The sequence below is a fragment of the Lemur catta genome, chromosome 1 (assembly GCF_020740605.2).
Source record: "Lemur catta isolate mLemCat1 chromosome 1, mLemCat1.pri, whole genome shotgun sequence".
NCBI classification, from domain to species: Eukaryota; Metazoa; Chordata; class Mammalia; order Primates; family Lemuridae; genus Lemur; species Lemur catta.
In genome coordinates this window covers 165,162,540-165,190,539 of record NC_059128.1, presented here as the reverse complement: position 1 = coordinate 165,190,539, position 28,000 = coordinate 165,162,540, and the positions used below count along the sequence as shown (strand labels likewise).

At 40.9% G+C, this 28,000-nt stretch overlaps 1 protein-coding gene across 2 annotated transcripts in view; it reads left to right on the top strand.

Annotated features, from left to right (window-relative positions):
* Positions 1 to 28,000, top strand: part of CPNE4 (copine 4) — a 433,633-nt gene that overhangs the window by 373,775 nt on the left and 31,858 nt on the right. For both annotated transcript variants that reach the window (XM_045538714.1, XM_045538722.1), the window contains 3 exons: positions 13,177 to 13,275; positions 15,313 to 15,399; positions 18,250 to 18,309. In XM_045538714.1, coding sequence (XP_045394670.1) covers positions 13,177 to 13,275; positions 15,313 to 15,399; positions 18,250 to 18,309 — 246 coding nt within the window. The remainder of the gene's footprint in view (positions 1 to 13,176; positions 13,276 to 15,312; positions 15,400 to 18,249; positions 18,310 to 28,000) is intronic.

Here is a 28,000-nt window from a genome sequence, read left to right as displayed (position 1 = left end):
TGAACTGATGAGATAATGCTAACACATCCATTGCCTTTCCCTGTTGGGCATCCCTAAGTCTGACATTCATGAGTGTGCCATTTTAGGATTTTGTTTGCCTACTTATAGCAATACTGCATTGAATGATCATTCAGGAGCCAGGATGGCCTTTGAATGTTGTTTTTTGTCTTTGGTTGGGTTTTTTGGTTGGATTGAAGAAGACAGTGTGAGCCAGGATATAACTGTAATTACTGCCACCATAGTCAAAGACCATGGACTCCTGGGTTAGCTGTTCAGTGTTTCTGAGTGTGTCCATAGACCACATGCATCCAAACTGGCGAGTTGCTTGCTTCAAAGGCAAATTCTTTTGAACCATCCCAGAAGACTGAATCAAAATCTCTGAAGATGTGGCCTGGAAATCTGGAATTTAATGAGCTCTTCTTAGGCATACTAAATTCTTAGTTATAAAAATTTTTGATTACTACCCCTCCAATGCAAGCCAGTATTTTGCAGATGAGGATTGAGGCCCATAGAGGTGGAATGACCCGCCCAATGTCTCACAGCTGGTTAACATCAAAGGCCACACTAGGACCCAAGCCTGTACCTTCCTAAGCCTGTCCTTGTTTCACCATATCCTCCTCATCAACTCTTGGGACATTCACCAGAACATAGTACAAGTCTTGTAGAGAGGTGCTCTGAGATACTTGCACCATCTCTGGGGCACACAATCTGAGGGAAAAGGAGAACCTCAACTGGACAGATTGCATTCCAATTCTGTGCAGGCTCTCATGTAAACAAGAGAGAAGAGAAAGTATCTCTGCACCATCCAGTCATCCCTTCAGACACCCAGGATGCCCTCCTGCTCTATCTGTCCTTCCTTATGCTCAGGAGAGGGTCTGATATTAGTCATTTGTTCTTCTGTATAAATAAGATAAATAAATGTTATATTTGCATATGCTGTTTACCAGGTGCTATTTTCTTTTTTGCTCTTGGAAGCCTTCCCTGACTGTCCATGGTGAACACTCCCAGACAACACTTGGTACAACCCCCCATTTTTGCCATTTCCACTCTGTCACTATTATTTATATGCATGTCCATTCTCTGTACTATATCATCAACATCTTGAGGGCAGACGCTAAGACTTTCATTTCGTTATCTCCATTGCCAGCACAATTCCTAGTCCATTGCAACTGGTAAATAGCGTGTGTGTTTAGTAAATCCTTGCAACAACCTGGCAAATGGAGAGGAATATCATCACCACCTTAGATTCTGAGATCAGACAAGATCAGCTGTGTACGGGGTGGTAGGGCGGTATTTCTCCCCTTAGAGATGAATAAACTGGATAGAAAAAGGCAAAGTGACTTGGGGATGATTGCACAGTTGTCCAGTGAAAGGGAAGACATTTGGATAGAACTGTGAGTGACTCCAAGAGTGCTGCTGTTTCCACCATATTAGATCACTGCCAAGTTTCCTCTCGACATCAAAGTGCTCCCTCTCCTGAAGGTATTGACATTTTAATCAACTCTCTAATTTTGGGGGAAAAAAATCTCCAATTAATGGAAATGTAGTGAGACAAATGCAAAGTGTAAATTGGGAGAAGATTTAGAAGAAAGAATCTCAAAGTCCACACCAGAGAGTGTAGAATCAGAGAGCAAGACATAAGGAGCAGATTGAGGAAAATGGTGCTGACATGAGTCTGTGAAAAGAGCACTCCCCCATTGTGCCTGGATTTTATACCCTGATTCTCCATGTTTCCTCTCAGAAGAGAGAGCAGGGAAAATAGCTGCTCACATATGAGGCTTGAACCTGGAATGCGCCTGGAATTAAATCATGGTGGCATACTGAATATTTAGAATAGTTTTATTTTATTATTTATTTATTCATTTATTTTTGAGACAGGGTCTCATTGTTGCCCAGGCTGCACAATCACAGTTCACTGTAGCCTTAAACTCCTGGGTTCAAATGATCCTTCTTGCTCAGCCTCCAGAGTAGCTAGGACTACAGGCATACACTACAATGCCCAGCTAATTTTTAAATTTTTTTGTAGAGACAGGACCTTGCTATGTTGCTCAGGCTGGTCTTGAGGTCCTGTCCTCAATTGATCCTTCTGGCTTGGCCTCCCAAGGCACTAAGATTATAGGCATGAGCCACAAAGGCTAGTGGTAGAACTTGCATTTTACTTGATCTTGCTCCATCAACTAAGGCAAGACTTCTAACCTCACTTTAAAGTCTACTCTTTAATTATTATTTCTTTGAAATTTCAAACAGGTTCTTGCACATGCTCATCTGCAAGTCCCTTCAGCTCCTTCATGGCACAAGCAATGCCCTCCACCCTCCTCTGCATTGTGTCCAGTTTCTGCTACCATTGAAACTAGCTGAGGGCCCTTGTCTACTTTCATTGTATCCAAAACTCACATGAAGCATTAACCTGCAAGCCACAGGGAATCATGGTACACGGATCCCAAAGATTCCACCACCATTTCCTTTCTTTGTTACTGCCTCTTGCTGCTGCCTTGGTGCACAGAGACCTTGGTGTGTGAATGTCAATGTCTCTGTGGTTGCTGGACATCCTGATGCTACTGCCCCTGCCATTCCTGCACCCTCAACCCCCAAGCAACACCCCCACTGCATGGAAACGCACCTCAATCCTTGGTATGCCCAAACCTGCATTCTGGGGTTCTTGTTGCATCGAAGTCACTTCCTCTGTTCTCTTGACCCATATGAGACCCTACTATTTTGTGAAAACTACCCTTTAAAGCTCCCTTTTTTATTTATAGCCCCTTCCCTAGAACTGAGACATGAGGCCATGAAGACAGAGCCTGAGTGATTGTTACCAGACTCTAGTCAACCATGCCCCACCCCACCCCCAACATCCACGTCTTTGTTCCTGGACCCACCTTGCCAGCATACTCTCGCCTCAGCTTCGGTTGAGTTTCTCAGAAGACGCCCAGGCTCTTGAACAGACAGATTTCAATTAGTCCTGCCCACCAGTCCAGCCAAGGCAAATCCCAGAGATGGACATGATCAAGGCCCCAACCCTGCCCGTCACTTGTGGAATTGTAGCTACATAATCTTGATTTGGGAAACTCTCCCCTCCACTTAGGTCCTACATATGCCCATCTTAAAGCATCCAGCTTCAGTTTTCCCTCTACTAAGAAGATTTTTGTCGCATTCCATGTGGCATTTTGTGCTGCCAGACTCAGAAGTCCAAGTCAGAGTGTTCCTGTTATGAATGGAGGAGCTGCTTTTGACTCCAATCCTAGCATCTGGGTTGATGTCAGAGGGCTGTTGCCAAGTCTGTAGTGAGAAATAATAAAATGAAGAAAGAATAAATAATCAAGGGTACTTGGATCCTCTTTCCATGTTCACAACCAGCCAAGATCAGCCCGTATTCAAGTCACAACCTCCAAATAAGCTGATACGTATTTGCTATTCTTATCATAGAGGTTTACAGTCTTGTGCAAACCACTAAACTAATTTTGTGCCAAAGGTTGTCACTGAATTTTTTTTTTTTTTTTTTTTTTTGAGACAGAGTGTCACTTTGTTGCTCTGGCTAGAGTGAATGCCGTGGCATCAGCCTAGCTCACAGCAACCTCAAACTCCTGGGCTTAAGCGATCCTACAGCCTCAGCCTCCCGAGTAGCTGGGACTACAGGCATGCACCACCATGCCCGGCTAATTTTTTTCTATATACATTTTAGTTGGCCAGCTAATTTGTTTCCATTTTTTTTTTAGTAGAGACGGGGTCTTGCTCTTGCTCAGGCTGGTCTCGAACTCCTGACCTTGAGCGATCCACCCGCCTTGGCCTCCCAGAGTGCTAGGATTACAGGCGTGAGCCACCGCGCCCGGCCGTCACTGAATTTTTGTAAGAAAGAAGTCATTCCAAATATTCAATTATGAAAGAAATTCTCACAAATCCATAATAATAGCTAGGCTGAATTATAATTATATGTATTTACCTAAAAGCTCCATAAAATGATAGTATATCATTTCCCCAAATTTGCAGTTAGAATACTGGTCTAGACTGAGATATGGGAACAAAGTTTGGATCTTACATTGCTGACCCTGTTAGCACTCAGTCTTGATAGTTTGGATTTAAAATTCCTTCTTTAAATGAGCCCAGTAAGACTCCTCCTGGATTAACCTCCTGGGCAATTTTAAAGAGGATGTATTATCAAAGAGAAATTTTAAAATGCATATGAGTATATTTAAAGCCTGCAAGAAGTCAGACATCCTTGAATTAGCTGGTTACTAAGAAAAGAAAAGAAAAAGACAAAAGCCTGCTATTACAAAGGTACAGAGTGGAAGTAAACTGTGAAGTTATGTGATATGATGAAAAGGGCCTTGGAAGGGAAGAAATAAAGCCAGATTCACAAACTAATTCAATTCTTCCTAGCTCTGTGTTTCAAAATAAATCACCTTCAGCTGCTTTATTGTATTACAGAATCATCATCTGTAAAAATGGACCCTCCCATCTCATGGAGCTCTTGTGAGGATCACCATGAGACAATAAACAAGTGACTTTTAGTTGCCCAAGGGACATAACAATATCTAACAAAAGGTACACAAAGGGAGTAGTGTTAATTGGGTATTGATTTAACAATTTTATTGCTTTAATATGGTTATCTCAGACTTCAGAATAGAAGATTGAAAAAGGGATAAAGATGCAATATCGTGTAACTGGAGATTTGGGGATTTGGAAGGGCTCTCAGAGAGTATTCATTCCCATTCTCATTCCCAGACACACCTTTTATAAAGTAGGAAACTGAGGCACAGAGAGATGGAAGAGCTTGCCCAAGGTCTCATAGCATTATCCTCAGAGCTGGGCATAGAGCTCAGGTCTCCTGCTTCCCAGTTCCTAGCAACCTGTGTAAACAGTCACTAAAGCAGTGCTAAAATCCTGTAACTATGACTCTGTGCCTACAACTCATGTCTACAACTGCTGAACATATTATCCAGTTTGATGGCCTTCTTTATTAATAATTAACCAGTTTATTACAATATCTTGCCTTCCCTTTGCAATGTAGAGACAAGCACTCAGAGAACTGCCATCAACTCAACTCAGGGAGAAAGGCCTTTTTCACTCACTCACTGAGCATTTATTACTGGTGCTGAAGAACTATGCTAAACCCTGATGAAAATCTCAGTGCTCAGGAGTTTCCTTGAAGTAATGAATATGGACTCATAAACCAGTGGTTACCATGGAATTAGACATATGTTCAAGCAGATATAAACAGATTAAATGGAAGCTTAAAGGACGGTACAAGTAAGGATCCAGGAGAAATTTGACAAAGATTTCTACTTTACCTGGGAAAATAACAAGTTGCAATATTAAAAAAAAATTAAAAGTCAAGAGAAGAATAGATTTCCTTTAACCATGGGAGTTTTGCAGTGATTAGCAGACACTATGTTGTTTCATGACCACAGTTTGGACAGCTGGCTTCTGCCGCCCAGAAACTGGATCAGATTCAGACCCTTAGGACCATGACATCAAAGTCAGCCATACTCTAAACACCCCGAAGATTCTAAAACAGCAGTAGTTGATTGACCTCTCTGTCAGTTTTCTCATCTGTGGAGTAGAGATGAAACTCACAGTGCCTCACCGATAGGGTTACTGTGAAGATCAAATGAGTCAGAGCCAAATACTTAGAATACTTGGGACAAAGCTATTGTCTGATATTAATAAATGTTGGCACATTAGTATGAGAGGATCAACTGTCTGTCACTGAAAACTCACTTCAAAATGTGACTACATGAGAGCAAGGGAAGAGGTGAGGAAGGTTGTATCAGTCAGGGTTCCACCTGAGAAACAGAACCAGGGGAATATACATGTATTAAGAGACTTATTGCAAGGCATTGACTAATGGGATTGTGGGGGCTGGCTAGGCAAGTCTGAAATCAGTATGTAGGGCAGGCCATCCCTAAGGGCAGGAGCTGAAGCTTCAATCCATAGGCAAAATTTCTTCTTTCTCAGGGAAGCCTCAGTTCTACTCTTAAGACCCTTCAACTGATTGTGTCAGGCTCACCCAGATTATCAAGGAAAATCTCCTTTACTTAATTTTTAACAGCTTTTTTGAGATACAATTGATACTTAAAGAATTACACATAATGTGCACAATTTGATGACTTTGAACATATGCAAATACCCACATGATACCATTACCCCAGTCAAGGTCATAGACATATCCAACACCTCCCAAAGTTTCTTTGTGATATTTTATTTTTATTTTATTGTGGTGAGAACATTTAACTCGGAGCTACTCATTTAACAAATCTTGAAGTGCACAATACCGTATTGTTAACTATGGCACTATGTTGTGCATTAGTTCCCCAGAACTTATTCACCTAATACAGCTAAAACTTTATACATATTTAACAGTTCCCCAATTCCCTACCTCCCAACCCCTGGCAACCACTATTGCATCCTCTGCTTCTATGAGCTTGACTATTGCACATACCTCAAATAAGTGGAATCATGCAGTATTTGCCCTTCTGTGACTGGCTTATTTCACTTAACACAATGTTCTCCAGGTCCATCCATTGTCGTCAAAAATGACAGGATTCCCTTCTCTTTTAAAGCTGAATAATATTCTATTGTATGTATATACCACATTTTCTTTACCCATTTATTCACCAATGAATATTTAGGTTGTTTCCACATCTTGGATATTGTGAATAATACTATAATGATCATGGAAGTGCAGATAGCTCTTCAAGATCCTGATTTCAATTCTTTTGGTTATATACTCAGAAGTGAGATTGCTGGATCATATGGAGTGCTATATTAAATTTTTTGAGGAACACTCATACTATTTTCCATAGCTGCTGTACCATTTACATTCCCACCAACAATTGAAAAAGGTTCCAATTTCTCCACATCCTCACCAACACTTATGTGTGTGTGTATTTTTTAAATAATGGCCATGCTATTATTTAAGGTGAGGTGATATCCCATTCTAGTTTGATTGGCATTTCCCTAATAATTAATGATGTTGAGCATCTTTGAATATACCTGTTGATTATTTGTATGTCTTCTGTGACAAAATGCCTATTCAAGTCCTTTGTCCATTTTTTAATTGGGCTGTTTGGTTTTTTTTTATTAAGTTGCAGGAGTTTTTTTACTTAGAATATTAACTTTTATAAAATATATGGTTTGCAAATATATACTCCCATTCCATAGGTTTCCCTTTCATTCTGTTGATTATTTCCTTTATTGTGCAAGAGCTTTTTAGTTTGATGAAGTCCCACCTCTCTATTTTTGCTTTTATTGCCTGTGCTTTTGGCATTATATCCAAGAAATCATTGCCAAGACCAATGTCAAGAAGCTTTTCCCTACATCTTTATTTACAATTTATAGTCTCAGGTCTTATGTTTAAGTATTTAATCTATTTTGAGTTGAATTTGTGTATGACATAAGATAGGGTCCAATTTCATCTTTTGGCATATGGATATCCAGTTCTCCCAACACAATTTGTTGAAAAGACAATCTATCCCCCATTGTCTATTCTTAATACCCTTCTCAAAGATCAGTTGAATGTATACATGTGTGGTTTTATTTTGGGGCCCTCCATTCTGTTCTATTGGTCTGTCTATCTTTAGTTCAGTATCATACTGGGATTTTTTTTGTTTTGTTTTTATTTATTTATTTTTAATTTTTTTTTATTTCAGCATATTACGGGGGTACAAATGTTTAGGTTATGTATATTACCTTTGCCTCACCTGAGTCAGAGCTTCAAGCGTGTCAATCCCACAGATGGTGCACCACATCCATTAGGTGTGTATATGCCCATCGCCTCCTCTCCTCCATCTGCCCGACACCCCATACTGTTTTCATTATTGTAGCTTTATAATATATTTTATAACCAGGAAGTGTGATCCCACCAGCTTTGTTCTTCTTTCTCAGTATCATTTTGGCTATTCTGGGTTGACAAATTCAACGCCCTTTCATGGTAAAAATCACTCAACAAACTATAGAAAAAGTGTACCTCAACATAATTAAGACAATGTATGACAAGCCCACAGCTAACATCATACTCAATGGTGAAAAATTGAAAGTCTTTCCTCTAAGATCAGGAACAAGACAAGGATGCCTACCCTCACCACTTCTATTCAACATAGTACTGAAAGTCCTAGCAAGAGCAATTAGGCAAGAAACAGAAATAAAAGGCATCCAAATCAGAAAGCAATAAGTAAAATTACCTCTGCTTGCAGGTGACATAATTCTATATGTACAAAACCCTAAAGACCCCACAAAAATAAACTGTTAGATCTAATAAATGAATTCAATAAAGTTGCAGGACACAAATGGTCTGTGTTCATAAAAGATGTTCAGTTAAGACAAGTGATGAAGCTTAACTTCCTTAAGTTCAATGATTACCTAGGGTTAGTGGTGTAGTTTTGAGAAAGTTACTTCACCTTTCTGTGCTTCAGTTTCTTCATCTGTAAGATAAACATAACAATAACTTGTTCTGTGGTTTAAGTGAGTTGGTATCCATGAAGTGCTCAGAACAATGTCTGGCTTATAGTAAGCACTATGCAGTTTTTATATAGCAAATTGTAATTTGCTGTTTGTGTGTTAGTGGTGAAATCAGGGAGGCAGGAAACCTGAAATTCAGTACCTGTCGTACTGGACAAACTTGTGGAAGTCACTTCTCTGCCATCAATTTCCTTTTCTGTAAAATGAGAGAGTTCACTGGACCATCTCTGTTGAGCAGCCGTATTTTAAGATTCTATACCTAAACTTCTCTGGGAGATGTAAGAACTTGAGAAGGCTTTCTGGCTTGCAGATAATTTTGAGATGCTGAGTTCTCACAGATCTGTCAAGACCTTTTTATTGATTCACACCAAGAACTCTGCCTCTGTCTCAGTTTTTCTGCAGGATAGTTGATCTGTTTACTTTTTACTAGAGATGTTCCTGTCAGCTGCATCAGAGCCGTCATAAGCCAGCTTCATGGCAGGGAGAGAAGGAAAGCCAGTGTTTTTATTTGTCTGCTTCACCGTGACTTACTTCCTTTGGGATCCCTTCTCAGAAAGGTCAAAACAATTCTGCAACTGCCATCATGGGGAATGCCAGCTGATTGAAGAAACAGGCCTGTGTAAACAGCACTGCCTGCTACTGGGTGGCCCTGACTGGAGTTTTGTCAGGCCAGACTCATCCTCCAGCCCAGGGTGGTGGATAGTGGTCACTCCCTTTCTGCCCCAGCCAGAGAGCACATCATAAACGCCAAGCTGAAGCCTGTGGTGAAGGAGGGACAGTGATTAACCAAAGCATGATAGGAAATTCAAGAGGGTAAAGAAGGACTGATGTGTGGTTTATGTCCCTTCCGCTACAGAAGGGGACGCCTACTCTTTTAACCAATGCAAGGGGACGTTAAAAAGGCTGCTTCCACTTCTTTTATTTGTTTCTGCCCCCTTGGCCTTTTTCTTTGCTTCTCCCAAATGTAGAAGAGTAAGTACCTGAGAGTCAGACTCAGGCATTCAGTGGGTTATATTTACTACCAGGCAAAATTATGAGTCTCAAAGACAGAGTCCCAGGAACCACCCTTCTTCCTCTCACTGTGTCCAGGCCCAGCAAGCTCTCTTCTGTTTCTTGCTCCAGGTAAGAAATGTGTGAGTGTCAGGGTCAATAAGGAGGGGCTGGCAAACAGAAAAACATCTCATTGTAACAGCAATCAGGTCACAAGGTACATCCTGAACAACTTTTCCAAATGACTGAACCATTGATTTGTTTCACTGCCCATTGGAAAGAGTAAGGTAGAACTTCATCCTACCTTGAATTAAAAAGGGTTCTTATCACTCCTACCAAAGCTATGCTGCATTGCATAACATTTCTTTTTTGTTTGCTTGTTTTTTGAGACAGAGTCTTGCTCTGTTGCCCAGGCTAGAGTGCCATGGCGTCAGCCTAGCTCACAGCAACCTCAAACTCCTGGGCTTAAGCGATCCTACTACCTTAGCCTCCCGAGTAGCTGGGACTACAGGCATGCACCACCATGCCCAGCTAATTTTTTCTATATATATTTTTAGTTGTCCAGCTAATTTCTTTCTATTTTTAGTAGAAATGGGGTCTCACTCTTGCTCAGGCTGGTCTCAAACTCCTGACCTTGAGCGATCCACCTACCTCGGCCTCCCGAGTGCTAGGATTACAGGCGTGAGCCACCGTGCCCGGCCCCATTGCATAACATTTCAACCAGTGTGAGCTAAGCTTTCCATTGATTTTATTTTGCACCCTGTGCAACTTGATCTAATCTTAGCATCTCCAAGTTAGAAGAAAGTTTTAAAATAGCCCACTATATTCTTCATAACTTTCTCCATTTGACTTTCTCTACTACAGTTTTTGCCTGTGGTCCTATAGTTTTCACTTGAAGATTTCCAACAATAAAAACACACTCTTACAAACAGATTATTCTGGTTTTGAACAGGTTTATTGGAAAATGCTTTTTCTTTTTATTTCTTTGTAACCTCCTCTTGAAATTCTGTTTTTCTCACTTTTGTAGTCAGACTAAGTAAATTGTAATACCTTTTCCTATGATAGTGCTTTAAGTATTTAAATAGTTCTTAGACTAGGTTATGCTGTAGTAATCCCAGTGGCTGAAAACAATAGGTTTATTTCTTGTATGCACATATAACCATCATGGATCATCTGGGAGCTCTACATTACCCTCACTTAGGCACTCAGGTTGACAGAACAGCTACTGTTAGGAATGTTGGTGATCACCAAAGTAGAGGGAGTGATAAAGCATGTAAATCAAGCTCCAGTTTTTGAAGCTTCCACCTGAAACTGACTCAAGTAGTTCCTACTTGTATTTCATTAGCCAACACATGTCACATGGCCACAGCCAAACATATAGGGACAAAGAAATGTGATTGGAAGGAAAACTAGAAATATTTAGTTACAGCACTAAAAGCAGACTTTACAAGCTCGAGGGTCATTTTTAATTCTAAATAAAATAACTTGAATTCTAATTTCATGTCACTGCAGAAGCTGAAAGCCCTTTACAGTATTTCTTTGGAGTCTCACTGCTAGGGTTCACCTGTCAAGCTCTCTCTTCACAGTCCTGCTCCCCACTCAATTCTAGTCACTGTTGTGCATCTCATGCAGCTCTCTGGTCTACTTGTCCCCACAGCATGGACACAGCCCCTCTCCTTTGTTCTCCAAGTCACCATCAGTATAATGCTGTTGCAGGTAGCAGATTTACTGGAGTCTCAGGGTTAATAGGAGGGGGCAAGTCAGAAAGGAATGGAGAAGAGAGATATATAAATAACCCGACCTTGAAAATTAGACATCACAGTTTCCAAAATTCTTTACCTGTCTCTCACCTCCTCCCACCCCAAATCTGGGTCCATCTTCAGCCCTCTGAAGAAACCTGCCCTAATTTCTTCTCAACCCTCACTTCTGGGTCTCACCTCTGTGTCTCTAGTTACCAAAGAGAAAATTCAACTTGACCATCACTTTTTTCAGCAGAGCAACTTAGCTCTTTTTATCTTAACCTTTTCCATTCTGATTTGTTCTAATGTATTATTTTTCCTAACCAAAGGGCTTCTTCATGTTTTCTAAGCAAAATAACTACCTAACAAAATCCTCCACATTTAAAGAGAAAGCAGAAGTGGAGAAATTAGTTTTTCTCTAAGATGCCTCAAAAAAAAAAAAAAAAGTCTCAGTAAATACTTTTTATTCCTACCAACCCCATATTAGAAAAACTTTAAAATACAGTAAACATGGATCATAAAGGGTGAATTTGGGAATACTGAGGGAGTCAGATCATGAAAGATCTTGGAAGACCTATTAACCTATGCACATTTTAATTTTAAGCATAGAATTAACATAACTAGTGTGTTACAGGGGATAGAGGAGTCCAAGAAAGGCAAGGCGAGGAGACAAGCTGGGAGACGGCTGCAGTAATGCAGGTGAGAAGGAGCAGTGAGAGTGGAGAGAAGTGCTGGAGCTGGGCTATATTTAGGAGACAGAATGGAGAGGACCCAATGTGGGAGGGTGAGGGGAGAGAGGACTAGTGGGAATGATGCCCAGTTTTCTGTTTGTAGCAACTGGATGCATGTTGGTACGATTCACAGTGACAGAAAATAAATGAGTAGGAATAAATTTAGGGGGGAAACTATGTTTCATTTTGGACATATTTTGTTACAGATCTGTGGGGCATCCCACAGAATCTGGGAATAGATTTAACAAATCTGATTTTCCAAGGCAAGATGGACCATTGGGATCTGTATCCTGAGGAAGGACCAGGTTGCCTCATAGAACCCCAATATTCCAAAGAGAACCTCTAAGTAAAAGGTCCCCTTTGCTGCCTTCATCTTATTTGATGTCTGGGACTTTGCTGCAAATCATTGGCTTAAGATGTAGAAGTGGTATCTAAAGACCCTAGTCCAACCTCTACCCTGGAAAAAAATGGACAACCTTCTGTTCACCAAGACATGTGACCAAGCAGAGGGGTTGCTGCTGATCTAATCTAGTCACTCTACAAAGTGTCACTTGGGAGTTCAGAATTGAGCCTTAACATTGTTAAAAGGAGCACTCTTGTCAGAAGCAAATGGTCGCATCTTGTGTGTGGTGGGTGTGTGATATTTACCAGTGCTGCTTCTGTCACCATCTTCCATCCATCTTTTGTGTGAGTACATTAAAGATTTCACTTTTTTGCCTTCTGACTATCTTTTGTTGGAATTGTTCTTTTGCCTTCAGAAAAAAAAATAGAAAAAGAAAAATGTGATTAATGTGGCCCCATTCAAATCGTTAAACAGAAGCTGCTATTGTGGAAGCTACAGACGGGGACTCAGGCATCTGATTCTGGCTGTAAACCCAGGAGGCTGTCTGCTATGGGGAAGAGAGCCCTGGAATTGGGGGCAGGACACCCGCCTTCAAGTCCTAGGTTTTCACTCACTAGATGGTGCCTTCAGCAAGTCGCTTATCTTCTTTGGGTCTTCCTGGCCTTATCTGAAAAATGGGCAAACTATTGCAGTCAGTGCTGCGTCACAGGACTGTTTCAACATCTTAGCAAAAAGGCCAAGTAAAGGGCTATAGAAACCTAAGGAATATTACATCCTACATGCTGCAATCCCAGACTCCTGGGCTTTTGTTCGAGACCAAACTTCTTTCATCCACTCTTCCTCATATAGTTCACACTGCCTTCACCTGCTGTGGGTGCATTCTTAATTTTTAAAAAGTAGCAATTCTTTTCTCTTGCAGTGCATCGTATGGGACTGGGACTCCAATGGCAAACATGACTTCATTGGAGAATTCACCTCAACATTCAAGGAGATGAGAGGAGCATTGGAAGGGAAACAGGTACATGGTAAACCACTTGTGGTTTTGCCCCAGATACTCTCTGTCATGCATCCTTAGCACCCAGCTACAAATAAAACAGAAGAAAAATGTCAATGTGTGATTAAATGTAATGAGAAGGGAGCATGGTGGCATTTGAGTACCTAGATTCTAGAGCTAGGTCCTCCATTCTAGAACTAGCCCAACCCAAAGCAGTTATGTGACCTTGGACAAGACAGTGCCTCCAAATGCTATAGTGTCTCCATCAGTAAAATGCAAAGCTTAGATGAGAATATTTCTAATTCTTTTTTTAGCTGTGTAGGCTTGGAAAAATACCTAATCTCTCTGTGCCTCATTTTTCTCACCTAAAATATGAGGGTGATAATTGTACCTACCTTGTAATTTTGTGAAGAGTAAATGAGACAATCCATGATATAACTAGCAGAGCAACTACCGTATAGCTAGCACTTCCAAAATAACTGCTATTGGTAGTAGTATTCTTCCCAACTCTAATTTCCATGACTTGCTGACATTCATAACACACATAATCCTTTTGAGAAATGACTTGAATCCTCCAAATTTTTATTATGGGCACCAGGTTTTCATCTATTTTTACCATTTTACTCTTACACACTTGATACCAAGGCCAGTACCCAAACACTACCACATGGCACAAAGACATATTGCACTACACAGAAACCTAAACCCCTTCTGTGTTTCCCACAGACACACACTTTCATATATCAATATACCAGTCAGTTACTGTTATCTAGGCCTAATAATGCTACTTCTCTTCTTACCTGTTCAGTGTTCAACTGCCCAACTTCCAGCTGCAATACCTGAATCTCTTTGCCTGAGGGCTTTCTCTTGGAGTCTGCTTTGCCCATGCCCAAAACAGGCTAGAAGTGTGGGGCAGATGTATCACCTTCCAGGAAGCAGATCTCAACGAATCACTAATGGAAACTGGAGTATAAATACCCCAGCACCCTTGCCTCTCAGGTGGCAAAACTCCAAAGTGTGTGCTCTATGCATGTTCCTGAGTTCCCCAGCAGGTCTAAGCCCTAGTTTCCCACAGTGGTAACTGACTTGATAATGAACGCTTTCTACATGAACTACAGAAATGCATGGACACTGAGAGGAATGGATTACTCTCAGGCTACTACTGTAGCAGACTATCCCATTTGCTTTGGAAACTGCTTCATTTGCAGACACTGCTAACAGGGAGTAAAATTTTGTTTCTTGAGTTGAAATCCAAAGATCCAGCTCCCATAGGATGGCAGGAACATTCAATGACTCTTGGATATTTGACTCACATTGATTTCATTCCGTGAAATCTTCTATAGGCTGGAAAGATTGAGACTTGTTCTTCTAGGTAGCGCCTTAGTTCCTAGCTGCCTTCTCAGATCCTGGTTACTTCTGTGGCTCTGATCCTATCCCTCAAAGAGGCTCCTTTGGAAAGCGACTGTGGCACCATTGTAACATATATCAATCCATTATTTTAATTCTCAGTAGAGTTCTATGTACATTCATCATTGTCCACACTAAATTCCTGTAGCCAGCATTCAACGTTCCTCAGTTTTCCCACCTTTTAAGTCAATTCCCAGGTAGTAAGACTTGGTGCTTGGGCATCACTCAGCTGTATTTCTGCAGATTTCTTCTTCCCTCTGCTGCTTGATTTGACCTTATTAATAATAAGTATTTATATGTGCCAGGCAATGTTCTAAAATCATTACGTGGATTAACCATTTAATCTTCACAATAATCCTATGAGATAGATATAGCTATAAACTCCACTTTGTAGAGGAGATATTCAAGGTATAGAGGAATCAAGGAATTTGCCAAAAGTCACACTGCAGGGAGATGAAGGAGCTGGGGTTCACATCAGAAGTCTGATATCAGAGTCGCACTCTCAACCACTGTTGCTCCTCTACATGCGAGGGAGAGACCATTTGTCAGTCCACCTCAGTTCAGTTTGTCCGGCAGCACCCAGGGGCCTGGCCTCATTGAATGACTCGACTTCTTCCTGAGCAGCTTCTCATGCTGAGACCCTTCTTGTTGCAGGTGCAGTGGGAGTGCATCAATCCCAAGTACAAAGCCAAGAAGAAGAATTACAAGAACTCAGGCATTGTGATTTTGAATCAGTGTAAGGTATGTGCACAGCCTTCTCTTCCAGGAGTATGAAGCTAGGGCTGACTGGGAGGAAGAATTCAGGTGATGTGGTCGGAGGAAAGGAGTGTCAAATAGATGTGATCTTTTTAAAATAAAAATCAAATATTCAATGTATTAACGGACATAAAATGATAAATGTAAAAGCTTGGGTGGTTTTGGAGCTGTGGCAGCCCAATGCCGCCATCCTCTCCTCTGGGACAGTCCTGCCCCCAAAGATAGGAGAATTCTGGTCACAGGTCAGGATATTCTCTGCCCAGGGCAGCACCAGAGAAAGATTCCCAAATAGGGTTCTAGAACACCTACTTTATGCCTTTCATAGTGCCCAGTGCTTTATATGTAGTACCTTACTCCTGCTGAAAGAGTTCCATAAAACAAGACGAGAGAAGATTACAGAGCCTAGAATTTCCTCCCAAAGGAGCTACAACTTTGCAGGGAATCACATGTGCTAATAATTAAAACTTTTAAATTACAACTGAGACTAATTCTGCCACAAGTTGAATACTTACTGTGTGAGAGTAACTACAATAAACTCTATTCTTATCACAAACCTGAGATTTCTGCTTTCAAATGAGGTAATATAACTAGCTCAGAGTCACATGAGTAGTAAATTTAAGAGCTGAGATTTTAACCCATGTCTTTCTGACTTTACCACACAAGACTTAAATGTCATCCATATTATTTATACATATACATATATATGCACATACAATATATATGTGCTTATATATTCACACACACATACACACACACACATATATGTGTGTATATATATATATATATATATGTAGGCATATGTCAGAGAGATTCTGGGTTTAGTTCCACCACAATAAAGTGAGTCACACAATTTTTTTGGTTTTCTAGTGCATATAAAAGTTATGTTTATACTACACTGTAGCCTATTAAGTGTGCAATAGCATTATGTTTAAAAAAAGTATATACATAAATTAAAAAAATACTTTATTGCTAAAAAATACTAACAATCGTCTGAGCCTTCAGCAAGTTGTAACCTTTTTTACTGGTAGAGGGTGTTGCCTTGATGTTCATGGGTGCTGATGGTTGATCAGAGTGGTGGTTGCTGAAAGTTGTGGTGGCTGGAGCAATTTTTAAAGAACACCAACGATGAAGTTTGCTGCATTGATTGACTCCTTTCATGAAAGATTTCTCTGTAGCGTGTGATGCTATTTGATTGCATTTTACCCACAGTAGAACTTCTTTCAAAGTGGAGTCAATCCTCTCAAACTCTGCCACTGTTTTAGCAACTAAGTTTATGGAATATTCTAAATCCTTTGTTGTCATTTCAACAATGTTCACAGCATCTTCACCAGGGGTAGATTCTGTCTTGAGAAACCACTTTCTTTGCTCATCCATGAGAAGCAACTTCTTATCCATTCAAGTTTTATCATAAGATTGCCCAATTCAGTCACATCTTCAGGCTCCACTTCTAACTCTAGTTCTCTTGCTATTTCCACCACATCTGCATTCTCCACTGAAGGCTTGAACTCCTCAAAGTCATCCATAAGGGTTGAAATGGACTTCTTCCAAACTCTTGTTAATGTTGATATATTGACCTCCTCCCCATGAATCATGAATATTCTTAATGGCATCTAGAATCGTGAATCCTTTCTAGAAGGTTCTCAATCTACTATCAGGCAAAACATTGCCCTAAGGAATCCAGGAGCAGGCACTAATAGAGGGCCAGGTGAACATCAACGCTGAGAAGAATCTGCCAATAGATGTGTGCCACCTGGAAGTGGTACCTAGACAGACCAACACAGGATTTTGGGGGTCAGTCTCTCAGAAGCTTCCCTGAGCATTAGATGGAATCTGAGTAGCAAGAGTCAAAAATCACAGTTACTGATTATCTAGGTAGAAGGATCCTGACTATAAGCTCTCTGACTGTAAGTACCATATCTGTTTCTCTAATCACTCTATTCCTAGCATCTAGTGCATAGTGGGTGTCCAATAAATACTTGGATGAATATTACCAACAGCCAAACAGCAAAATCGTAAAGAAGCAGAAATTAAGACAAGAAATCAGTAAAGAACATGAGAACACAGATGGTAGGAGTTGGCAGAAAGCAATGACTATACTCACTTCCAGCACAGAGGTCAAAGGAATGGACTATGAAGTCCAGACTTGTATCATTTGAGTCTCAACTCTACCATTTATGAGAGTTGTTATTGTAACCTCAGTTTCCTCGTCTATAAAATGGGTACAATAATAATAATTGTATCACATTCACAGGGTGGTTCCAAGAATTAAATGAGATAAAAGACATTGAGTACTTGGCATACAGTAAGTACTTGGCATACAATAACTCAATAAATGTTAGTCATTGTTATTCATGGCAGGGTAGGGGTCTAACTAACTAGAAATTATCAGTAAATTACCTTCCCAGGTAATTGCAATCTCAAAGCTACCAATCTAGATTACCTGTGTATTAAAGAATGTTACCAAGACTGGGACTTAGACACAGGGAAGCAAGACTGCAGTCAAACACGAGACATTATTGATTTCAAAATAGTAGTGACCTTTGAAAATATAGTTTAAGTCTCACCCCAGAGGCAGAGCTGATTAAAATCATGCATACACCAAAAGAGAGGGGAGCAAGGGTTGGATATTGGCAGCCCACACAGGACCATCTGTATTGACATTGCTTTCTTTCTCTCCTTTAACAGAACAAAATCAACTGACCCATCTTTTTTCTACAGATGTCTTTCTGCTCTTTCCTCTGGCTTACCAGCTTATTCCCAAAGTTTAGCCCTCTGTTATATCAGGAAACAGACCATGCTATTATTAACCCAGTCTCCTCTCCTCCTCCTATACAGATCCACAAGATGCACTCTTTCTTGGACTACATCATGGGTGGCTGCCAAATCCAGTTTACAGTAAGTTGTTTTCATGTTTGTTCTTACTCAGGGAGCAAGGGATAGAGAATGGTTCTGGGTTTGGTGTACGAGGAGACAAAAGTTTACTAAAACCTTGAATCAGCTTTGTTAAAGTCTCCTTGCTGAAATATTGTATGATATCATGTTTTTAAAATGAGTTTAGACTCCTGTTTTCTCCAGTGAGTATGCTTTTTAGCATCCTATCAGGAAATTTATGCTACTCAACTTCTTAATGCTTACCATTTCTTCAGTAACTATGTGAGGCATGAAGCAGTGTGCAGATTGCCAAATTTCATCCCCTGGTAAGAAGGAGGAGAAGAAAGTGAGCCATGCTAATAAGTTCTGCTGAGCCAAGGCAGATGCCTTGGTTGTGTTCATGTGACAGTCACACCCAATGGTCAGCACCAAGGGTAAGCCACCCAGTTCATCAGGCAATGAAAAGGCAAATTTCAAAGATTGAAGAACCAGGTTGAAATCAAGGCTGAGAAGTAGAGTAAGTATCTAGACTCAGTGGTGGATCAAGGATCATCTCCTATACGTAATCTGTATTCCTATGGGATTTACACACTCCTGTTGTGTATTGGAGTGGGTAGGCTGGGTCTTTTGAAAGTGCCCAGGACGGTCAAGATTGTGAGTCCATCTACCCTCGAACAACTTGCTTTCACTGACTTAATATTCAAAATCCTCCCCGGTTAGGGCAGATGATACCTACAGAAAGAGAATCCCCAGATAGCAAAAGATAGATATACTAAAATACATGGGAAAAGAACATAGATGTAAATAAGAGAGATGCAATTTGTATAGCATTTGTTTCTCATCTTACAGACATGTGATCATGAAGCTCAGCCCTGTTTAGCTCCCTAGACTGGCTCAGGCATGTGAGAAAAGGCAGAAAAAATGGGCTTAATTTTTTAGTCCAGCTGTGGGCCTGAGAGAGTAGATTGGACCATGTGTTCCTGGGACCAGGGATAGTGGTGCTGAAAGGACTCAAAAGGGGAGTCCCAAGGGAATGAGACAGGAGGTGATTTGATAGACCAGCTTCTCCCTAGTTAGGGGCTTGTCCTCTGCTCTAATCTCAGAGAGACCTACCTATGCCCTGCCTAACCTGAACACATACAGGAGCTAATTATAGAGTTTGGCCACTTCTTTAAAGCGTAAGATTCTCTAATGACACTGCCACCCAGCCCTCTTACATGCACACTGTCACACACAGAAGGCAGCAAGCATATTGATTGTGGGCACACACCCCTAACTCACTGCTGCCCTGGGTGTGCACAAATGGAAGCAGGGAAGCAATGTCATAATGGAGAGCTGCTGGAAATAGTTTCCCAAGATCTTAGGCAAAAAAAAAGTTATTTCAGAAAACTATTTATAGGTTTTCAAGGAAAAGCCCTATTGATTTCTGTCTGTTTCAGATTTTGTAGATCCCATGCTCTTGAACAACGTTTATTCAACCTTCAGGGGCTGCTTTGCCCTTGGAGTTATGCTGCAAAGAATCAGCCCTAATGACAGAGTTTAACCCCCCAGGCTTCCCAGTGCCACATCCTAACTCTCGAATGTCCCTGTGACCTGCATGACACAGGAAGATTACTGTCTCTGCTTTTTTCTCCCCTCCTTTCTCACTTTGCGGACCTTCCCCAACTGGGAGGTACCACCTTGGTGTTAGCCACCAGCAGCACCCCAGTCCCAGCTTCTCATCCCCTTCAGTGTCAGGTGATAGACCTGTGGGGGCCTGAGTGAGGAGAGCAGGCTGGAGCAAAGAATGGTAAGAGGAGAAGAATGCACAGAGAACACTGAGAAGGGGACAGGTGGTCAACAGTTCCTGTCACAAAGCCTTTCCTCCTGCAGGGTTTCAAGTTGGGGACTCAGAAGAGAATTGCTAGGTGCTCTACTCTGAGCATTCCATTAAAGGAAACATACCAGTCACTTCAACGTAATTTTCCTCCAAAATTAAGTCAGCTTTCTCATTATACATCTTTTATTACTCAAGCAGTGCAATCTAATGTAAATTATGAGCTGTAATGCCAACTGTTAATAAAATTTAACATACTTTATTTAATTTGGTCTATAAGTATTTACTATCTGTCCAGTAATTTTATTGAAACCATCTGGCAACATGAGAAGGAAATAGCAAAGAGATGAGAAGTGAGGAGACAAGGGCTTCCTGGCTTGAAGATGGGCAGAGGACAGAGGGGAAAGGGGTGTTTTATTGCAGTAATTATACCTCTGAGCCTTCCAGAGGCAAAAACCCTGATTGGTACATAATGTGACCCGTGGCTACTGAGCCAGCCCAGGAGCTTTAGCCAAGACAAACTTTCTCTTTCTGGAGAAAGATCTTCAGGTTCCAGAGGTGACATAAAGTTCTGGATGCTCTCCATTTCCTACTCCAGATCCACTCTTCCTCCTTTTCTAGCTCTCCCCTCTGTGCCTCAGGAAGCCAACCTCTTTGGATGTACTCTCCAGGGTCTCCTGCTCTTGGCTTTTGGTTGAATTTGACCACTGGGAGGTACTAGTCAGAGAACAAAGAATAGGAGGAGAGAGAACTTGGAGTACTTATTCCCTCAGATTTGGCCTGCCAGGCTGAGGTTTAGCAGAGAACTTGTTCCTCGACAGAAGGTCACAGCTCCCATCTGGGACCCTATCCTGCAGGTATTCCTCTTACTGAGTTCTAGTAACCTGGTCCTTCCCACCCTTTCTGGTCAGTTTCCCTTAACCTTTTCCATATGTTTGTGAATTGTTTCTTTATTAAACCCTCCTCAATCACTTCTTTTGAGTGGATCTTTTGTTTCCCGTAGAGACTCTACCAGTACATACATAAGCAGGACAAGGAGAAAGCCTCCACATCTTCCATGGATACGGGTGCTTCTGGTTCAATCTTAAGAGTGTTAAAGATGGGACATCTTTCCTTTCAGGTGCCAAGCTGCCCAAAATACTTTTGTTAAATTGTAATAAATTGAACCCTAAACCTTCAAAGGGAGGGAAGTTTTAGGGGAAAAGAACAAATTGGATGAATAAATATGATACTGGGTTTTTGCTTTAAAAAGCAACCCTCCCCCCCCATGAATTTAAGTATTTATGAACCCATATATTCTAATGATAAATACTACAACCTGAGCTGAGTCAATATGAAGAAACAGGATGTATTTAGGAGAGTGTTGGGGAAGTAGTTTGGGGTCAGAACTTGGAGGGCTTTTAACATTGAGGTAACTTGGTAGATAATACAATGTTCAAAGGTAGAATGAACAGAGCATTGAAGAAACAGGCACATATCTTAGAAAAGTAAATCTGAGAGTGTTTGGTAAAATGCAGTGATGTTGGTGAAGGGAGAATGAAAGATGATGCAAGAAGAGATGAAAGCCCACTGCAACAGTCCTGATGACAGGTAAAAGGGAGGCTAAATGAAAGAGGCAGCAGCAGGAAGAGGCACTGTGGGGAGAGTGGCAATAAGCCTCTGCCTAGGACACAATGAGAAGACTGAAAGCAAAGGAGAGTGTTGAGTCCAGGACGATCCAAGCTTTTGTGCCTGACAGAGCACGGTAGTCCTGTTCATGGAAATATGCAAGTCCATAGGAGCTGCAGGCAAGATGATGAACTTGTTTTGGGACATGTTGGAAGTACTTTCAGTATCGCAGTGGAGATGATACTTATATATATGGACCTAGGTTTCAGGAGAGAGGCGGGAGCTACATGAACAAGGTCTGGATGAGATGGCCCAAGAGAAGAATACAGAAAGAAAAGGGACGTGATAATGGGAAATTATAGGAGACTTCCATCTGGCAGCAGGGGAAAGAGGGACAAGCAGTAAGAGAAGAGGTGCCCCAGGAGAATAAGGTCCAGGAGGAGGCAGGAACTCAGACGCCCAGGAGGACAAGGTTAAGGTTCAGATCAAAGGTAACAATCCCAAATGCTAAAGAGAAGTCAGAGAGTGAAGAATAACAAACAATGACTAGGTTATGTAATGAGTAGGCATATGCCATCTTTGAAAGAACAATTTCAGTAGAATGACATAGGGAAACCCAGGAGTTAGAATGTAAACAGAAGGTACATAGTGAACACAGCAGGTATAACTATTCATTCAAAAAGATTGACAGCAAAGGGAAGGCCAGAGGAAAAAGGAGGATGGCAATTTGAAGGTTAGAATAGGGGAGGTTTTAGGCTAGAATCTGACCAAAAGCAGAGGCAAATGCCCAGTGGAGGGAAAGAGGTAAATGGTGCTAAAGAGAGTCCTAGTTAATGATTCTTATTCTTTTTTTGTCACTTGGACCACTTGAGAATCTGATACATGATCTATATCCTCATGCTAGAAAATGCACAAACCCAATTTTGCATACAATTTTGGGAGGTCAAGGGCACCCCTGAGGACAATCTTGTGTGTCACATGGATCCTTGAGTCATAAGAACTCTAGAGCAACTGTCTTGCAGTCTTGGCAAAGTGGGTGGAGGTGACACAGAGACCACAGGGAGAGAGACTGGGTTTGGCACATGTTACAGTGGCTAAAAATAAGACACACAAAATGCAAAGTTATAGACAGCATAGAAGAGACAGATGCCTTAAGGTACTTGGAAAGAAAAAAATGGTAGAAAAATTAAAGATTTCCTTTGAAAGTTATTCCTTTTTCATATGCACAAAAATATTCATTGTAAAATGGATTTCTACAGAGACAAGCTGTAAGCAACCTAAATCTCCAACAATAAGGTAATGGCTACATAAATTATAGTATTTCCTTTAAACAGACCATGATAAAGCCATTTTAAGTTATAAGAATTAGATAATAACATGAGGCCATATTTATAACGTGTTAAATTTAAAAAAAGAATGTAAGGCAGAATTATTCTATGATTATAACTATGTAAAACATTTTTGTATATATATATGTATATATATATATATATATACACACACATATATACATAATAACAGAAAAGGAAAAGAAAAATAAAATATGACTTACCAGGCTTAGTGGAATCCTAAATGGTACTTTTTCTTATTATTGTCAAACAGCAATTTGTCTTATTTGTGATTTTTAAAAATTAAAGATAATGTTATTTTCCCTTACTCTGATTTTATTGTTTGCATTTTAATAGTGTAATGTAATATAATAAGCTGAATGTTACTTCTCCCAGACTGACCGTTAAGCCTAAAAATGTAGATTACCTATGAAAGGTTCTCTCAGGAAATCTTTTCTAACCTAATACATTTAGGATGTCCTATGTCCACACTGTGGACCAGTGTAAGTTTTTGAATCTTTATTTTATATCCCAGATTAAACCGTGACGGACTGTCGGATAGACCCCTGAAAAACAGAGTGAGTGAGCCCTGCCCTCTGAACCTCTGGGTGAACCAGGACAGGATACAAAGGGATAAAGAGGCAGAGGCTTTGCCATTTCCAAAAAATGAACGAAGTGGGCTCAGGGGTCTTTCTCTATTTTCCTATTTCATGGCCCCTTTATGGAGTTTTGCGGAAATAGAAAAGAATAAAAATTTAAGTTACTACTTAAGTAATGGCCCAGACTAAGCAGTATCTCCACCTAAGAGGGCCCATTGTATACAGATATTAAAAAAAGAAAAAAAGCTGCCCAAGAATGTGATCACAAAGGTAGACTGCAGATGATACAGGAGATTCAGCAACTAACCAGGGGTGGCTTCACAGCCGCTTCCCTTAGAAAACATCGAGGAGGTTTGCAAATGGCCTGTTTGTCAGATGAAGGGAAGGGGGTCTGAGAGTAAGTGGGGTTGTTTCATGAAAGAAGCTAAAACTGCCCAAAGAAAGATGCTCATTATTCACTTCCAGCCTTTTCCCAGAAGCAGCTCCATGCAGTGGGGACTTGGTGGCCTGGAGGGAGCATTTGCATTCTTACCTTACAAGGTTTTGGAAAGCTGCTCCACAGCTCTGCTTAATAATGAGAGCAGCCTCCTGGGCAGAAGGAAAAGGCAATGGGCGCCTGTTCTTATGCTGCCCGCTGAGAAGATTGGAGCACATAGTAGAACCACAGGTTTTGATAAATGCTTCAAGTCAGAAAATGAAAGCGCAGTGGTTCTGCAAGCTCACTGGCATTCAGAAAACCAGGCATCGGTAGCCACCTCCACAAACTGGCATTTTTCAGTCATTTTTTTGCTTTTATTTTTCAACTTAATCCCATCTTTCGCTGCCTCCCTGTTGCTTTCTAAAATAAACCTAACCTTTCACTCTGTTCTTTTTCCACTAATGCTAACTTTAAAGAGCACTGAGAATTCTTGGTACAAGGCCACTTCCTGAAGATATTTTACGTCCAGCTTCACAAGGGAAACTTTAGAAACCATCACTTGCCAGCAGAGGGTGAGGGGGGAGGAATCTTGTAGCTGCTATGTACTTAAGACTGTCCACTGCTATCTAATCACATGATAAAATATTTTTGTTATGACCCATAAGAAGTACAGAAAGGGCTATATGGTAAGAATCATTGATTTATTTCCTTTTTCGTCAGTTTAATTTTTAAGTTCATACCTCCCCCTAGGTCTATATCAGAATCTCCTGAGCTGGAATATCCTCTCTCATTGTCACATATGTAGTAGCCTTTGCCATGGGAAAAGTGTAAACCCCAGAGGTCTGCCTGTAGGAAGATAGTAAAATTTCTACCAGGCATGTTTGTGTGTCTATATAGAACACCAAGAAAAGGCAGCCCAATAGTAGCCTGCTAAGATTGGCCTTCACATTGTTTCGTTATCCTCAAGTTGTATTATCTACCTCTATCCCCATAGAAATCCGGCTACTCCCATTCCCTGACATCCAACTTCACATTCAATGGGTCACCAGATCCTATTCTTTTCCTACCCTTAATGTCTTCAGTCACAATCCCCTTCTCACCATCATCTCTGCCCCACCCTAGTTTGTTAAGCATTAAGAACATTATTCCAAGTCTGGGGTTGAAGAGTTGACCAAATTCTATCTTTGGTCTAGCAGCGCCAGGACCAAAATGAGGCAAGAGGCACCCGGGGTACAAAATTTTAAAAAGCACTCATTCTGAGGATCGTGCGAGGGTAGGGTCGGGTGAGAGTGAGTGCCTCCTTGGGTTCTACATACTAGGCTTCTCGTCTGCCTCAACCTAGTCCCAGCCCTATGTTTGTTTTTTTCCTGAGGGGCAAAAACCTACCCAATGGGTACAATGAACACTACTTGGGTGATGGGCACACTTACAGCCATGACTCAAGCACTACAAAAGAGATTCATGTAACCAAAAACATTTGCACCCCCTTAATATTTTGAAATAAAAAATAAATAAAATATAACAAAAATATATTGTTGCAAACATCCACATATGCTCATCCTGACATGACACACACTTTTCTAGATAGCACAACATACTCATCCAGGTGACATAACTGAGCTCAGACACTGCCACTTAGTGTCGACATGTTTGGAGGATTTTGTCCATACCTAGGAGGGATAATTATATTTCTTGTGTTGCCATTTTTCTTTATGGATATTTTTTCTCTGGTCTGTATTACTTGACTTCACTCTCTGGTTTTATATCAAGGCACCAGCATGTTTTTGCCATCAAAGAATACCCTTGACTCTTCAAGAGTCTCAGTCAGGTAATCAGCACATGGGATAGGTTGTCAGCCACAGTATCAGGAAGCACAGGTAGGAAGCCCTCAGTGCCGAGCAGTATGGCGATCTGTGATGAGGGGCATCATAATCAGAAGTGAGGTGGGCCACAAGGTACTTGTTATTAATAATAAAGTACCAGGCCAGGCGCAGTGGCTCACACCTATAATCCTAGCACTCTGGGAGGCCGAGGCAGGTGGATCACTCGAGGTCAGGAGTTTGAGACCAGCCTGAGCAAAAGCGAGACCCCATCTCTACTAAAAATAGAAAGAAATTATCTGGCCAACTAAAAATACATATAGAAAAAATTAGCCGGGCATGGTGGTGTATGCCTGTAGTCCCAGCTATTCGGGAGGCTGAGGCAGTAGGATTGCTTAAGCCCAGGAGTTTGTGGTTGCTCTGAGCTAGGCTGACACCACGGCACTCTAGCCAGGGGAACAGAGTGAGACTCTGTCTCAAAAATAAATAAATAATAAATAAAAAATAATAAAGTACCAACACTTGCTAATGATTTACTTTTTAGATAAATTAAAGCAGAATCAAGGTACTCTCCATAACAACATCTTCACACTCTCTAGAATTCCCTGGAGTTCTAGAATGTTTTCCTCAGTAGAAGAGAAAGGTGTGTCTTTACACCTGGCCTTCTCAGTACTGCTTTTACCTTTTAAACACTATGTACACCTAAGTACATTTCAACCTATGTACACCTCTGCAAAGGCCATTCTCTCTTAAATGTGTCTCATTAGGAAGAAAAATGCTGAGAATGGTGGCTCTGGGAGTTGAGCTTAGTAGACTCAGGAGGACCTCAGAGGCATGATTGCGACACCTCTGGAGTGTTCCTCTTAGAAGTTTTCCTGGAATTATCTGCATATGTTTGTACCTCTGTCTGGTTGGGGCTTCATGAGTGGATCCTGGGGTACTTTTTCATCTCCTTCCTGTTCACAAAATGCATGTAGTTTCCTCCCCACCACCAGGTTTTTATCACAGTCCTTGATTAAAAAGACCTTCACCTATCATGTTCCTTTCCTTTTTCCAGTGGATTGGCTCTCACCTTCAGGATGAAACCCAGCTTAGAAGACATTGGATTTTATTGGTTCCTTTTGGTTACCCCCCGTCATTTTCAATAACACAATCTCCTACTCTTGGGCATACGAACACACATACACGCACGCATGCACAATTTCCATTGCCCTTTCCTTACTTTTTACAACTGTTTTGGTCACTAAAAACTGTTCATTCCAGGCCATTCATCTTTAAATTACTATAGTTGCTTCCTAGCTAGCCTCCCTACCTTCAGGCCAAATTCCCTCCATTTTTTATGGGAATGTTACCCCCATGGGAAATCTTAGTAGGTTGGTCACAGACGTACATGTTCCCCTGGGTGTATAATGGTACAGTGAAGAAGCATAGTCTTTGGAGCCATATAGACTTGGATTTAAACCTAGCTCCACCCCCTATTACCTGTGTGACCTTCATCACCTTTGGGCATCCATGCTGGCATCAGTACAAAGGAATAATGATCTCTGCCTCACAGAATTGCTTATGAAAACAAAGTACGTAATACCTATGAGGCAGTTAGCACAGTGCCTGACACAGAGAAGGGTTTTAACAAAGATTACTCCTCTCTTCTTCCCTGTGTTATCTAAGGGTCAGGGAGGTACTATGATTTTTCTTCATATGATCTTTTCTTTTCACCCTCTGTTAGTACTAACATTTTATCTGTAGGCACCCCTTGATGAAAACATCTGGGTATTCTGAAAACAGAGTTTGAATCCTGCCTAAATTTATTTTCAATATAGTTCTGTGGAAGGGTGAGGAAAAACAAGAAAAAAAAATTAATGATGAAAAAATAATGTCACGAAAGCAAGAAAAAGTTCCAGGTGAATTACGGTTAGCCTGTTCCTTTTCTTTTCTAATCACTTTGATTCAATTGCAGGGTTACAATAATAGAGATGGGTAACATTTTTTTCTATCAACTTTACTCTTTAAGAAGCACAAATAAAGCACATAGCATCTTTTCTCTGTCCTTCCAGAGGTAAGGTCCCACCTTAATAAATCCAATGGAGCATTCCAGTTATTTGTTACAGTGGAATTTGCCAAATATA